Genomic DNA, 16,965 nt, shown 5'->3' with positions numbered 1-16,965 from the left:
CTCCAGAATTAATGTCAGAGAGTCCAGCACCAGAGCCCTGCTATGCTGCCCTCCTGGGCCATGGCCCCTTTGTTCCATGGGACCACCACTGGCCTGAGGTGACCTCCCTCCAGATATAAGGAGAGTCAGGGACAGGACCACAGAGCGAGAGGACTCCTGAAGTTTCCTGCTTCCCACCTGGTCCCCAACAACCAACTATAGTTAAATACAGTAGCTTCAATCGGACGAACTGATTACCGTCCAGCCATTTCTTTCTGGCTCAGCAGCTTGCTTGGGATATTGCAATGGGCAAGGCCCATCAGGGCTTCTAGAACTGTATCCTACACCTTCAGCCACTCTGGGTAGGAATGGCAGTTGTGGATACCCCAGAACCTGACAGCCACCAAGCAGATCCTGAGGGCTGACATGGCAGGAGAAGACACCGATGATGTTGGTCATCACTCCCAACCTCTGATATGGGCTCCTAGTGACAAAGTAGGGTGGACAAGTTGGTGTCTACCCAGAAGCCACTCCTCCACCTTCTCCTCCTAATATAACCCCATTCTGTCTGATTGGCAATGTGCCAGATACTCGGGAAAGAATCAAAACCATTCTTGGTCACCATTCACGGTCTTTAACTCAGTGGTCCACAGAAGGGGAGCAGGCGACCCAGTTCTGGTCAATGACACAGAAGGGAAAACCTCTGTCCCCTCCCATGGTACCGAAGGAGTCCATCAGAAGCAGCCTGGCTCAACCATGATCTGGTTGGACCTGAACACAGGTAGGACCTGAACACGATCTCTTAGGGCGATTGCCATTTCACAGACCTCAGTGAATAAAATGGGGGGCAGAGTAAGGAGTAATACCGGAAGCCAGAGAAGACTTGAAACTGCATGACATGGGTCCAGATTTCAAGTCGTAACCGTGAGACATGGAAGACAGGATTGCTCCCATCAAGGCTGATCTTCCTGTCCACATCCCATGTTGGATGACTCACGTGCATGCAATGCATCACTTCAGAGTCCTCTGGTTACATCCCTTAAAACACACTTTATTTTTTAGAACAGTTTTTGCCTTACAGAAACACGGGGACTATGGTACAGAGAGTTCCCATAGAACACGTACTCAGTTTACCTATTACCAACATCTCAGACTATATGGTGCATTTGTTACAAATGAAGTGCCAATGCTTAGGCATTCTTATTAACTGAAGTCAGTACCTTATTCTGATTTCCTTAGTCTTTACCTGATTTCCTTTTTCTGTTCCAGAATCATATCCAGTGTCCTATATTTCATTTAGTTGCCACATTTGCACAGGCTCCTCCTAGGTGTGATGGTCTCTCCATCTTCCCTTGTTCTAGATGTCCTTGACAGTTTTGAGGAGCACTGCCCAGGTATTGGGTAACAAGGCAGGGGTTCTTCTCAGCATCCCTGCTGCCTCAGGAAACCTGAGTCAGGCTGTAGAAACTTTTTCTACCCACACCCTCGCCCCGCCTCTTTTCCTCCCAAGGTCAATTCCTGCCTTGTGCTACATTAGTCACACATTCTTCTAGAACATCATCCTATTCAGGGCCACAACTTCAAGGTGGAAATTAAAAGGGTGACCTCAATATTACTTTTATTCATGGACATTTTTATCTTGGCAGGACTGCAAAAGAACAGCCATTTATCAGACACTGACCATGAGCCCAAACTAGGTTTTGGACTGTATAACACCCACTTCGTGGAATCTTTCCACCAACTATGCACATAAGCATGGTCCATGTTACAGAGAAGGAAACAAGTCAAGGCATCTCAAGCTGTTGACTCAAGGTCACTCAGCTGAACAACGGCACAGCCAGGATTCAAAGTCCTTCTTACTGGTACTGTTTGCTTCTGTCACTTAAACTGTGCACCTCTTGGGGTCAGTTCTCTGCCCACTGACCCCAAAACTGGGCATTTGAGGTACCAGGTGCTGCATTAGACTTTGGGCTCCAGAGAATGGCTACTGGCACAGAGCAAAGGTACAGCTACAAAGCCAGCCTTCAACCTTTTTAAATAGCCCAATGCAAGGTTCATCCAGCTGTCCGTTTTATGGTCCTAGCTTCTCCTGCCTCAATTTCGGCCCCTTTCCATCAGGGTGAAAATAAATCAGACTTTTGAGTTCTCAATGTGTGACACAGTCATGGTCACGGCCACACATGAGAAAGTGAAGGAAACAATGGTCTTTAACCCTATATATATATATGTTGAAATCTACTTCTTGTTGGTGGAAATATTCCCTGATCCATGTAAACCGTGTTGACAAATTTTCCTGAGCCCAAGGTAGACTCGGTACACTAGAGTAGGTATCACACCACTGTGTAATCAGCTATGACCTACTCAGTCATGAGCCCGTTGAGGGCAAAAGCTGACTAATTCATCCCTACATCTCCTAGTGCCAGCCCAGGGCCTGGCATCTGCGAGGCCTGAAATCAACATTTGCTGAGCAATCATGCAGAATCCCTGGAGCTCCATCAGTAGATCCTTGCAGGCATGTTTATTATACCTAAAGGACTAAGAGTTTCCCATGAAATTTCTTCCCAAACATACAAGGTGCTAAAATCATGGCACCACAAAAAAAAAAAAAAAAAAAGAAGAAGAAGAAGAAGGAGAAAAAGAAGGTGTTCAAGAAGAAATCTCAATGTTCCCTCTAACATTCCAGAATCCTGAAGCTGAATGTTAATTATTTCCCCAGAAAACCAGAACAGAGGCAAAGTGCAGAAGTCACGGGAACCACACTTTACAACTAAGATCCTTCCGTTTTCTCAGCAAAAGATGTGTTTATTTGAGCAACTGGAATATCTATTTTCATCTTGTTTTGAAAATGCTAATGTTTCTCACATTATAAATTAGTAAGAGTCTTCATTCTTTGAAAGTATCACCAAAACCACTCAGAACCATAGTGTCAGCAGGACTGAAGTTCTCTAGGCTTATTTTAAGCAACTCTCCTGTTTTATTTCGTGAAAATTTGTAATATGTGAACACACGATAATCTCAACAGGAGACAGCTCCTGCCCCCAAAGGGTATCACAGATGATGGTTTCATGGTGCCAGGTTTGAGAACTCCAGCATACAATGGAGCTCAGAAACGTTAGCTCAGAAACCAGGCACTGAACTGACATATTTACACGTACTTTGATTTCAGATTTTTTTTTTCTTGAATGACCATCCTAAATGAAAAATTAATGAGGGGGAAAAACATTACAGAATTACCATGATCCTTAGGCCACAAAGACTTCCTTTACTTAAGAACCACTGAGAAGACATAGAAACACTTGTGAACGCATGTCACAATATTGCCTTCATTTAGGAATTGTGTAGCCAAAACAGCCAGTCCTCTCTCCCATTCTGCTCCAGAACCCACCGGCAGCCCCTGCCACACGGGGCCTTTGACAGATACCTTTGGCAAACAGCCCACATTTTTGTCAAAGGGATTTCTCTGAGAGATAATACCCTGGAGCAGCCCTGAGTCAAGGATGGATGGAGTTTGAGGATAATTGTGCATCTTTCCACACTACAATCCAGGGTCCCTGGGGGCTGGGCCCCCATGGTAACCTGCTTGGAAATAACCTGCTTGGAAATACATCCTCTAGCCATTTTCTCCTTCCTGTTGGATTTCCCTGCCCTTCTTCAGTTTTCCTTATTTCTCTCTCTCTCTCTCTCTCTCTCTCTCTATATATATATATATATATATATATATATATATATTTATTTTTTTTTTTGAATCACCTCCTAAATTGTGCATTCTCAATAGGAACAGTGTCATCCTCTAGGAGGGCAAAATCAGTTCATGGGGGGAATGGGGCTGGGGAAAAAAATCTTACTCTTTTTATATATCAAGCTCAGATTACATACTGTCTACAGAGAAATATGCAGTGTATCTGTGGCATTAAAATGTCTTGGGTGGGAATAATTAGGGAAAAATACCTTAAAAACACCTCAAAGAGGAGATAGTGAAAGCAAGATTGAATAATCCTGTGTTAAATAAACCACTTGCACTGAGCAACCTGGCCCAGAGCCCCCCCAGAGGAACACAGGCTAAGATTCAATGCTAATACACTGCTGAACACTTGAGTGAATTATTTCATTTAATCCATTTAATTATTTCATTTAACCCCGGGTTCCTGGGGGCTGGGTGCTCGGCCACATGTTAGGAGAACCATCTCCAGTGTTAAGCCCAACACGGTGCAGGGAAGCAACACTCTGTCAGTTCCTGTTGTTAATGAAAATAAATCCATTCCATGAATGGACCAAACAGTGCTGCTGTTCCATAAGTGACACTATTAACAATCCAAATGGATAAAGACATTACTTACGAGATGATGGTTTTGAATGCCCCAACTCAATGCTGACCTCAATGGAAAGCAAAGAGTACTTGATAATGATTATTGGCGGAGGACAGAAGGATCAGGGACAGGAAGGAGATGGAGAAATGGTGGTTTGGGAACTGGGAATTTCAGCAGAAGAGAAACCCTCTTTGGTAAGAGGCTGCCTGGAGCCTGTGTATGGACGCCAGATCAGCCTGCCCCTGGCTCTTCCTCTTTCTTCTGTTCATTTGATGTGCACCCTGAGCCAGTACAACCTGGAATTCTACTGTAGCAAAACTGCTCCCTTGGTACAAGAACATCATGAGCAGAAGCCCAAGTGGCTGTTTGGGAGCCAGCCTTGGAAGAAGACCCGAGTTCAAGTCATTCCTTTTTCAGCAGCATGACTACAGGCAAGTTTCTAAGGGCTCTGAGCATCAGTTTCATCTTCTCTACAGCTCCTTCCAGCTCCGAAGGCCTCTGAGGTCTATAATCGGCCAAGTGCCTCTCCCAGTGCTGGGTCCTTAAATCCCATAACCTGCTGTTATGTAATTACTGCTGATCCGTTTGATTAGTTTGATTCGGCCTGATGACTAAGGCCTTCTGGGTTCCATTTTCTGGACTGACATCACCAGGTGGAGAAGCAACCATGACTGATACATGTGCGGTGAGATAAAGCAAAAGCTGGGATTCTAGCAAAGGGCAGGAGTAGGGAGTAGGGAGGTAAACTGTGATAGTGCTAAGTGATTTTCCATTAGTACAGATGGTTGGGGCTGGATGAACACATTTCCCTAGCGCAGTATGTTGGATAATATTTCACTCCATCCCTTCAAAAAGACACCCATAAGGGGAGAAATGGGCTTGAACTGCTAACACAAGTTTACAAAGAATCTAAGGGTCAATGGTAAAGAAACTCTATGTCAGGCTGCTTGCTCCTTAAGAAAGCCGGATGTGGCAATTTTTTTTTTAATTATTTTTTTATTTTTTATAAACATATATTTTTATCCCCAGGGGTACAGGTGTGTGAATCACCAGGTTTACACACTTCACAGCACTCACCAAAGCACATACCCTCCCCAATGTCCATAATCCCACCCCCTTCTCCCAAACCCCCTCCCCCCACCAACCCTCAGTTTGTTTTGTGAGATTAAGAGTCACTTATGGTTTGTCTCCCTCCCAATCCCATCTTGTGGCAATTTTTAAGAAGCGATCTGCTCTAAGAATTATTGTTACTCATATGTATAAAGCAGGAATCCTACTGATGTTGCCCAAGGAGGGATATAATAAACTATGAAGTGATGCAAAAACATTGGATTGCTGATGGTTATATTGATACGCAGGGCTTATATGCCCCAATTCAACTGTTACACTCTTAGAGGGTTTGAGCAATTTTACAGGTCTCTGTAAGGAGGGTGCATGGAAGAGAGGAAAAGGTGATCCTAGCCCAAGCCTTCAGCAAGGAGAGAAGCCCACCACAGGAGGAACCCAATCAGAGCCAAGGCACAGCACACTCTGCATACATTTTTATTCTTCATAAACTGCAAGCAAGAAGGAATTTTGTTCCTGAATTATAACCCAGTTTGTTCTCCCAAGAGCACATTTTCAAACTCCTCAATCCCTCTGTGACAGAATGAAAAGTCCCGTCCAACAAGGTCACAGTTCTGATGGCACCGTATCTGCATCCAATGAACCTATAAAACCAGAGGTGGCCTGAGACCTCAGTATTGGCATCATCTTGTCACCTGCAAACCTTTCCCTGGTCACTGTCCCCAAAGGTGAGCACCTTTCATCCCTGTGGATGTGCGTGCTAAGTTAGATAACTGATAGGTTCCTGGTATCAGGTAATGGAGCACAGACAGCAATGTGGCAAATTTGGGCATGGGCAGATGCTCAGACCCAGACAGAGAGGTCCCAACCGTGGACTCATCTGATCCTGCTAGAGCTTTAGGGAAACATCACCACCATAGTTTCCAAAGCACTCCCTCACACATCTTCTCCTGGGATTCTAACACTAATCCCATGCAGTGGGCATCTGCAGACGGTAGGACTAGTGAGGTGTCTGAACCACACGGTTAATGCAATTCTCCTAACAGCTCATCCAATGCACTTCTGACAGACCCACAGCAGTCTTGGGCCACCCCAAACCACAGCCACATGGTTCTGTGTCTACAAAGGGTTTTTAGTCAATCCACACTGGAGGACCTTTCCTTTGCTTTTTTTCATATCGCTCAGTTTTATTTTAAGATCTTGTTTACTTATTTGACACAGAAAGAGAGAGAGATAGCGCGTGCGCGCACAAAAGCACAGAGAGCAACAGAGGGAGAGTTGGAGAAGCAGACTCCACTGAGAAGGGAGCTCCATGCAGGGCTCGATTCTGGACCCTGGAATCAGGACCAGATCTGAAGGCAGACGCTTAGCTGACTGAGCCACCCAGGTGTCCCACATTGCTCAGTTTTAAAGAGATGTAACAAATTCCCTTTCATTCTTTTTAAAACTTCAAGACCCAGACAAAAAAAAGAGACAGTAGGACCTTGATTCTTTGGAAAATTCCATTGGATCTCCGTGGACCTATGAAACTTTTAAACATGGATGGACTTATTTTTCATGAGTACAAACTTGAAAAGGGGAGCTTCCTAATAATGCAAGTATAATAATGGAGTATCCAAGTTAACCGCACGCAGCCTTTGGTTCTCTAAGCAGGAGAGGAAGCCTCATCATCAACTGGACAGACAGTAGGACCTTCCTCTTCCCTCCAGTGGCATAAACCTCCTTTGGAGGAATCTCCTTAACACAACACAAGAGGCTCAACAGTGCATGCCCTTTCTGCCTGCTTGGTTCCTCTTTTGCATATTATTATTGCATTTGCCAGACTACTCAAATTTTGTTATTTCAAGTGTCTCTTTCCATAGGAGAACTGTGACTTATCTGTGTCAACAGCCAGGCACAAAGCTTGGCACTTGATTCAGCGTGTGCAACCTTGACATGAATGACCTTCTACACCTCTGTACTGTTTGCCATTAACCAGACAAAAGCCCAAGGTGGAGGAAGCTCAGGTACATTGTATACAGAATCCATGAACCAAAAAACCTGTTGAGCTCTACCAGTGGTTCTCAAGCCTGGAATCACTGAAGGAACATGCCTGGACCCTCACAGACCAATGGCATCAATTTCTGGGGTGGGGCCGGTCATCTGTTCTCTTGTGTGTGTTCTATGCTGTTTGTGCATGTTTAGTCCTTTATACTTTTTTAGTCTTTCATTTTTTAAATTTTTTTTTAAGATTTTGTTTATTTATTTGACAGACAGGGATCACAACCAGGCAGAGAGGCAGGCAGAGAGAGAGAGGAGGAAGCAAGCTCCCCACTGAGCAGAGAGCCCAATGCGGGGCCCGATTCTAGGACCCCAGGATCATGACCTGAGCCGAAGGCAGAGGCTTTAACCCACTGAGCCACTTTAACTTTTTGATTTTTTTTTTAAATTTAAAGTTAAGAGTGCTGTAATACCTATATATATTCTCTTCCCTGTGATCTTCCAACTGTTAATATTTTTGCCACAATTACCTCCTTCTCTCTCTTCCTGTGGGCATGTACTGTGCTCACATATACACACTTGCATGGTCTATATGTGTGCCCAACATTGGAAAGTAAGTTGTTGGTATCAGGACACTTTAACTACTAAAGATTACACTATGTGGCTCGTAAAAAATAGAACATTCACCTCCAGAGCCACAATGCAATGACCACACTCAAGAAATTAAATTTTGACATAACAATGTTATCTAATATGGAGTCCATGCTCAAATTTTCTTATCTGTCCTTATAACAATATCCTTTATTGTTATTTATTTTTCAATCTGGGATCAAATTAAGAATCATGAAAGTCACTTGTGTTTTTTCCAGCTTTACTGAGATATAATTGACATACAACATCATGCAACTTTAAGCGGACCATGTCATGATTTGATGCACACACATGTAACGAAATGACTACCACATAAGGTTCACAATCATATCCATCACCTCACACAGTTACCTGTGTGTGTACGTGAGTGTGATGAGAACTTTCAAGATCTACTCTCTGACCAACTTTCAAATACACAATAGAGTATTGTTGACCACAGTCCCCAGGCTATACAATAGATCTCCAGAACGTATTCATCTTATAACTAGAAGTTTGTACCTTTTAACCATCTTCACCCATATTCCCCAGCCCCGAGCCACTGGCAATCACCAATCTGATCTCTGTTCCTAAGTTCAGTTTTTTTTAAAGATTCTATATATGAGTGAGATCATGCCATCTTCGTCTTTTCTCTGCCGGACTTAGATTTCTTAACATAATACCCTCAAGGCTTATCTCTGTCCGTGTCATCAAAAACAGCATGATCTTCTTTCTTATGGTTGAATGGCATTCCATTGTGCGTCCATACCACATTTTCGTTACCCATTCATCCATCCGTGCACATTCAGATTATTTCCTTGTCTTGTCTGCTAAACGTTTTGCTGCAATGTCCACTGGGGTTCACATTCTTTAAGACAGTGATTACATTTCCTTCAGACAGACCCCCAGAAGTGGGATGGCTAAATCATCTGACAGTTCTATTTTGGATTTTTTGAGGAACTTCCATACTGTTTTACGTAGTGTGAAAACTGTATACCAATCTACCTCCCCACCAACAGTGCATCAGGGTTCCTTTTTCTCCATATCCTCACCAACACTTGTTATATTTCTTGGCTTTCTGACAACAGCCATTCTAACCCCTCCTTGGGGCTTTAATTTGCATTTCACTGATGATGAGTAGACGTTGAGCCACGTGTGTATCTTCTCGTCTATTCAGGTCCTGTGCCCATTTTTTAATAGGACTATTTGCTTTCTTGTTGTTGAGTTGTAGGAGTTCCTCATATATTTTGGAGATAAAGCTCTTACCAAATATAGGATTTACAAATATTTTCTCCCGTTCTGCAGGATGCCTTTCCATTTCGTTGTTTGCTACTTTTCCGTGCAGAAGCATTTTAGCTTGATGTGGTCCCATTTGTTTACGTGCACACACTGCATTGGGCTGTCATGGCCCTTTGAGCTGCTTTAACTGAGACCGTTCTTGTTTATTCTTCCGACAGGGACCACTTGGAGACTGTGCCAGACATCTTGTGGCGTGTCCCACAATGTGAGTTTGTTTATTATTTCTTCATGATTGGTTTCAGATCATTTTAGGCACGACTGCAGGTATGTTGTTCATTTCCACTGAATTATTCCGGAGGAGGGTAAGGTCAGTTGGATTCATTATGCACAAATTCGATGACTGATTCAAGGCACATCTGCCAGGTTTTTCTTCTTACCTAGGTGATTCACAGGTATATCACAGTTTGAAACATCTTGCTGCTACTCCATGTGTACATAACCTGCAGACCAGCTGCTCTGCTTTCTCCTGGGGATTTTTTTTTTTTTTAAGTAAATTCTATGCCCAACATGGGGCTCAAACTCACGACCCTGAGATCAAGAGTCTCATGCTCTACTGACTGGGCCAGCCAGGCGCCCCTCCCCTGGGGACTTTTCAGAAGAGCAGCTGTATATAGCGCCTCACCAGGAAGGTAGAGTTTCAGTCTCTGTTACCTTTCTTCCACATCATCTGCCACTGGGGACAACAGTGACATGGTGAAGACAGCAGTATGACAGAGATCCCAGCTCTGCTGCTTAGGTAGCCCCAAGGGTCTGGACAAATCACATAACTTCTCAGAACCTGTTTTCATATCCAAAGGAGAGAGGCTCTACCCTCCCTCCCAGCACTGATGGCCACCCGCCATGAGCCTGGCTCCTGGACAGTGATGTCCCAGCTACTGGAGTCACAGACCCTCCCAGGGCACCCTCCCTGGGGTCCAAGGCACCTGCTACTCTGGGCACTTGCGGTCAAGTGTCTTTCTTGACTTCTTCATTCGACTTCAGGGGTTTGAAAGTATCATAAAAAAAGGAAAGCCAGGAAGAAGGCAAGGAGTTCAGAAAAGGGAAAAAAAAATAGAACAAGGTCATTAGAGGGGGGCGAGGGTCATGGATTTGATGAGAGGAGCAAGAAGAAGGCAGATTAAATAGGATTGGGAGGAGAAGCAACAAGGAACCAGTATTTACTATCTGCAGTGGTTGGGGGAGGTCACCGAGAGGATGTGATTGCCAGGTGACTGTAGGGCTGGCCCTCACTCACTCTCCACCCCCGCCGCCCCGTCCTGGGACTGTGCACTCCCTCGTCCACTGTATCCACAGTGGGAGCTGTTCCAAAGACGCAGCCTTGCGATTAAGGTGCTGCAGATGTTGTCTGTATTGTGTTTATTACTGAACCCCATTAAGGACTCTCTGAAAACCTTTAAGATTCTGGAGAGTGGGTGGGGAGACCTACTCATCTTTCAGTGCCAGAGACAAGCCTTGAATATAAGTCCCCTTGCTTATGAAACGTGCCACCTAGGGATCTAGAGTGGCCTGCCTCCTTTTTCCCTTTCCCCCTGCCCTCTGTCTGCAGAGCGGGCCAGTTTCAGATTCAACACCGGGAACGCGCAAGGTTGCAAAGCAGCACAAGGCAAAGTTTAGGTGTTGTCTATCATCACCTCAATTAAATTTCACAACAGCCCCGGGAGGTAGGCCTGACTATCTCTACACCAGAAATCAAGAAACTGAAACCCAGGAAAGTGAGCAAATTACTCCAGGTCACACAGCCAGGGAAGAGCAGATTGAATTAAACCCGGGTCTGACTCCAAAGACCAGCACGCTCTTGCAGCCGGATAAAGACGGGCACAGTGATACCACACCTCACACCTGTCAGCACAGCTAGTATCAAAGGAAAAAAAAGACAAAAACAGAAACTAAATAGAAACCAAGAGAAACAGTGTTGGTGAGGATAGGGAGAAACTCAAAGCCCTGCATGGTGTGGGCAGAAATGCAAAATGGTGGAAACGCCGGAATGGAGGGAAACAATGGAAAACAATATGGAGGTTCCTCAAACATTAAAAACAGAGCTACCACATGATGCAGTCATCTCAGCTTTGAATACGTATCCAAAGAACTGAAATTGGGATCTGAGCGATACTAGCACTCCAGGTTCAATCGAATACTGTTCGCAATAGCCAAGATATATGGACGAGCTCCTTGTCCATCGACAGATGAATGGAGAAAGAACGTGGAATACGGATCAGCCTCTCAAAAGAGGGGCTAGAGAGCCTTCCGTCAATAGGCTAAGACCACCAGTCAGCCCCGTGCATTCCAAAGTACTCGCTGCTGGGTTCTTGTGCCCCACCTCCCAGCCTTGCCTGCCCCCACGTCCCCAGGGGCCAGCCCACTTCCGAATGCAAACAGGGGGTATTTCCTGTGACCATGTTCCTTTGGTCCTTTAACAGGTGAGTGAGTGGTCAGACCCAGCTGGCCGCCGCAAGGTGGTGAGGGCAGCAGGAGGCTTGTGCACAGGATCCATCCAGCAACAGCGCCAAGAGGAAGCCAGCACCTCTCTACTGACAGGCTAGGGAAGGGGAGTCCTGGGACAAAGTCAGAACACAACAGTGGTTTGTGCTTTTCAGGAGACCCCTACTCAGATTCAACCGATGACTATTCCATGTCTGGTGTCAGGCTCATTTCATTCACAGGTGTTAAGCCTGAACACCGCCCTGTGACAGGGCCCTGTAATCATCCCAACCTCCAGGCCATGCAAAATCGCAGAGGCCTCAGGGGGTCCAGATGCGAGCTCCAAGTTCCAACACGCTCTCCACTACAGCAGGATCCTTTTCAAGCTCAGGAAGCAGAGAAGGGAGCAGCCTCACTGAGGTCAAAGCATGGTCTCCTATCCTGTCCTCTCCCCAACTTAGTCCATTTTAAGACTTCTGCAAGCTATTCTTTTCACTAAAATCCTTCTGTGGGTTTGGTGATTGTAGTGATAAGATAAAGCCATAGCAAGCAAAGTCCTGGGGAGCCTTCCACTCACCCAGTCAGTGCATGCTTGCCTGCTAACCACCACAGACCCCGCAGCCTGCTGGAAACAGAAAGCCAAAGAATACTATGGCTCTATCCCCAAGTAGTTCTCGTTCAATGGCAGAGATAAGTAAGCAGATCAATTTAGTATAAGGCGCAAAATCCTACAGCTGAGAATGTTGCAGAGGAGGGCGATTCTAGCTCAACTTGGGGTGGGAGCGGGGGGTGGGGGTGGGGGCAGCAGAATGCTTCCCAGAAGAAGCCACATTAGAGCTGGATCAAGGTGAAAATGAGTAGCCAGGAAAAAACAAGGATGAGCATTTAAGGCAAAGAGAGCATGGTTAGGTAGGGTGGGGGGGTCTTTGGTCTCCACATTTGCTGTAGTCTACCTTCAGGACAGGAATGGGGTGGGCGGGAGGTGTGGATCGCATCTCATGGGCCTGATTCATTAAAAAAAATAAAATAAAAGCACGCACTAGACTGTGAACCCACAGCCAGCCCAATTTCCTGGTCCCCTTATGCTATTAGCTACAGCCCAGAAAGGATAATGGATGCTTCGAAGCACGAATTACAGTGCCTCACAAAATCCTGAATCATCAATGAAAAGTTCAATTTGTTCCCTTGACTGCACTTGAGGACAAATGTACAGTGCATCTACTAACTAGATAAGCTTCAGTTTTAGGAGTTCACACCAAGCCCAACAATGTTTCCTATATAATTCCCAATGAATCAGAAGCTGCCATCCACCACCGCCTGAGCCCACTCCGCGTGTCCCAGACACCGTGCTTCCCTGGATTCTGACTAAACCCTGTTTTGTTTCCAAATCCCATTTCTAGCCCTTGCCAGCTGTGAGCTAGCACGTGGAGGCAGAGGTATTCTTAGGAGCCCTGTGTTATCAGAGAGGTGAAGGGCACCCAGTGATGCCCAGTGAAATACCAGAGCCCTGCAATTGTTGGCAGAGGGTCAGAACTGGAATCCAACTCAGAAACACAGTTGAGGTCCCTCACCGTGAAACTCACTGAGGTCAAAGCATGGTCTGCAAGCAGCACTGCATTCAGATGTTAGCAGTCAAAAAAACCGCTGTGTGATCTTGGACAAGAGGTTCCACTGAAGTTTTCTTACTCTCATCTCTAAAACGAAGACAGTAATTCCCACCTCATAAGATCCCGGAGAGAGTTCGATGAAATAAATGATTTGCATGTCTGAAAGCATCTGGCTAGGTCTTCACCTCTTCCTTATGCCACACTCTCAGATTTTCCTGGTCCTCTCTGGGAAACAAGGCTACAGGTTTGGGCATTCTCAAATCTGCTTCTGCACGATGGAATAATCCGAAAGAAGGAGAAGATCAAGGCTCTGTCAATAATAGGCCTTAGATATCCGCCCCCGCCCCCAGGTTGGGCAAGGCAGAGCAGGGGTGCTGGCTAGGAATGGTGGGAGGTGAACAAAGAGGGACCCCACAAGCTACAGTGGAACCCCAGGTTTGGAAGTCAGCCAATAAATAGTGAACGCCATTTACACGCAAAAAGACATATTGAGTCTCTGTATGTTTGTGTGCACTCAAATCCGCACCATTTTTTTTTTTTTACTATAACAATCCAGTATCAATTTAACTAACCATTTAATTTAACTGAAGCTCCTTCGGTTCATTTGAACTAAACACAGTGCTAGAAACAGAGAAGAATATATTTTTCATCCATTTTTATCCCCCGAAGAAAGCAAATGGAAGAGTAACCCTTGCTAGCCCTTCTCTTCAGCCACTAACACCTGCAAATTCAGGCAGAAGTGGATGGCAGACGCTGGACCATCCCAAATCCACGTTCTTGGCTGGATGCCCCCCTCTCTGCTGCCAGTTCCTCAGTTTCAGGGAGGCATCCTCTCCAAGCTTCTATAACCTCCCAGAGAAACCTGTTGCCAAGTCTGAGGTCCTGTGCAAACGCCCCCACCTGGTGGCCAAATCTGGAAAAGCCACTGCAACCAAAGATGATTGGCAGGTAGCAACTCCAAGGCTCCCTGAACTCTCCAGGACCGCAACAGTCATGGGTCAGTCGGAGTAGGACACAGAGGAATATTCACGACTAAAAGCACAGAAAGGGTCAAAGTTATGGCCAATTCCCTGCCAAAACCCTGGTAACGTAGGGCTTCCCAAGAAGCAGCCATCAGAATGACTAAGCCAGAGACAGGAGGCTGGGGTAACTGGAAATGCCCTGCCAGCCCTGGGCTGTATGGTGACAGCTCTGATTTTCTCTCTCGGGTGAGGAATCACCACTATCATCCTCTCCCCTCTCCCCCAAATGCAAGAAGATTTCCTGTCCCGAGTGTCAGTGCAGAAGATAGTTCCATCTTCCTTCCCTGGCAACACATTTTCATTCTAACTAGCAAGGAGATGCTTTCTAGGGGAAGGGTGCCTGGGGTCAAAGCTCCAGTCAGGCCCCATCATATGGCCAGCACCCTTGTCCAGCCAAAGTGAGAGAAGGGGCAGCAGCTGACCTTGAGGGGATATCAGGACCAAATCATGGAGATGCCTCAGCCAAAATAACCCCCAGCCCTCCTCTCCTGGCACTGTTAAGCCTCAGCTTCTCTGTCTAGGCTGCAGCCTAAGAGATTCTCATTCTCTTATATTCTCTCTCCTACTCATTAACTCCCATAAAAATAACCCAAAGACACTCATTTTGACCAGTCCAAGCCCCCAACTAGAGCAACACCAGGTTCTATACCAGGATGGAGCCCTAAGGAGTAGCACAAGCAAGCGATTGATACCCGCGTTCATGCGCGCGCTCGTGCACACACGCACACACACACACCCCCCACTGTGGGCAGTGTACCACTCCCATCCCTAACTCTGGGATGCATCATCTAAACTCAGTAGCGATCCTAGGAGAAGGGACCCACCCCAAGCAGAAACACAGAGCGTGCGGAAGGGATCCGCTTTATCCTGTTCATCCTCCACGTTAACTGGAAAAGAAAATTCATTCTTTTAAGCTTCGATACCACCATCCGGAGAAGGTGCCATAAATGCGCACCCGCGCGCACACAAACACGCCAATCTGATCTCCAAATTAGCTGGGGAACCACGCTTGGATCCTCTACGCCGTGGTGCCCAACACCTAGAGAGTGGCTCACAGACACACGGACACACACGGCGGAGAAACACGGAGGATAGACTGTCCTCCTCAGCCGACGGGCGTCCCTGGGCTTTAAGGCCCCGCAGCCGTCCTGGCCGGAGCCCCCACCCCGAGCCCCAGCCCGCGCCGCCGAGCGGCTGGGTACTCACACGAGCGCGTGGTAGAGCAGCGCCCAGCCCCGCGGTCTCTCGAGGGCGTCGTAGATCAAAGTTTGGATGCGCCGGTACTTGGCGTTGTTCCTCTTGACGGGGCGGCTCAGGGGGGTCTTGGCCAGGAGCCCGATGCCCTGCGGGGTCCTCCGCAGACCCTCGTCGCGGCCGCCGCCCTCCAGCAGCAGGGTCCCGTCTTTGTCAGCTCCGGCCCCGAGCGCCAAGGTGACTTGCTCCACGTCGCCGGGCGCCAGCCCCACTTTCCGCTCCTCATCGCCGGCCGCCGCCGCGTCCCCTCCGGCGGGGTTAGCAGCCCCGCCGCCGCCGCCCCCGTCGCCGCCGCCGGCAGCCGCCCCCGCCGCCCCCGCCGCCCTGCGCGCCTTGAGCCCCATCTGCCTCGCCCCCGCCGGCCGCTTCGCCTTCTCCGCTGCTGCTCCTGGAAGAAGGGGCGCTCGGGGTGCGTGGATGAGGCGGCGGCGGCGGCTGCAAGCCCAGGAACTCCAATGCCATGATCCGCGCGCCGCTCCCCACCCACCCCCCCAAAAGCAAGCAAAGGAGGGCCCCCCGGGGGGCAGGGGAGGCCAGGCAGCGGGAAGGGGTCACATCCCGCACAGGTCAGCGGCGGGACCCCGAGGGGCGCGAGCCGCGGACTGCGGGGAGCGGGCGAGGGCGCGCGAGGCTGGCGCGGAGGCGCTAGGGCGCGCGGCGGCGGGAGCCTGGCACCGGCGCTCCGGGGCGGCGGCGGCGGCGGCACCCGGGCCGGCGAGCCCGAGACAGCATCGCAGTTTATTTACAAGCCCGGTGCCAACCGCCCGCCAGCCCGCCAGCCACACGCGCCGCCGCCGCCTCCGCCCTCCTCCGCACTCCCCCCGCCGCGCCCCTCCCCGCCCGCTCCAGCCTCAGCCCCGCAGCAAACGCCTGGAGCCAGCGCGCCGCGGGCCGAGCGCACGCCGCCGCCGCCCCCCCTCCCTCGCCGGGGTGGGGCCCCATTGTCCCGCCCCGTCGCGGCGGGAGGCCTTCGCGGCGCCCCGCCTCCCCCCCCCCCTCCGTCGCCCCCCACCTCGGAGCACCCCGCGGGCGGTCTGCGCTGAGGCCGCCGAGCCGCGCTACCCTTGTTCCCGTGGGCGTTAGGGCTTTCCCCGGACTGGGCGCTGGGGCAAGGAGAGGAAGGCGCGGAGGGACTGAGGCAGGGGGTTCCTCTGTCGACCTTCGGCGCTGGCCTGACTGCTGCAGCTTTCTGATCACTGGACACCTCCCAACCCTGCTTTTTGGCTTTGGAAGTAAAATCCAAGTTGCTGGGTTGGCCAAGGCCAAGCGCGCCCTGAGCCCACAGACTCTGGGGGGCTCCCTGTTCGGTTTCTGATTCAGGGTGGACATTGCCGCCCTTACCCCCCCCCGCCCTTGGCCCTTCGCCCTTGCCAGCTCTGGCAAGCAGAGGGTTGAAGAAATACAAAG

General features: G+C 48.5%; 1 protein-coding gene across 1 annotated transcript in view; it reads right to left on the bottom strand.

The window, feature by feature from the left end:
- KCNQ3 (potassium voltage-gated channel subfamily Q member 3) overlaps nucleotides 1-16,418 on the bottom strand; it is a 296,787-nt gene extending 280,369 nt beyond the window's left edge. The window contains 2 exon segments of the mRNA XM_082719646.1: nucleotides 15,511-15,873; nucleotides 15,875-16,418. Coding sequence (XP_082575772.1) covers nucleotides 15,511-15,873; nucleotides 15,875-16,020 — 509 coding nt within the window. The 5' untranslated portion in view covers nucleotides 16,021-16,418.
- Nucleotides 16,419-16,965: the final 547 nt, after the last annotated feature.

This window comes from Mustela nivalis (genome assembly GCF_964662115.1).
Source record: "Mustela nivalis genome assembly, chromosome: 2".
Lineage (NCBI taxonomy): Eukaryota > Metazoa > Chordata > Mammalia > Carnivora > Mustelidae > Mustela > Mustela nivalis.
This window is presented reverse-complemented; position numbering and strand designations above follow the sequence as displayed.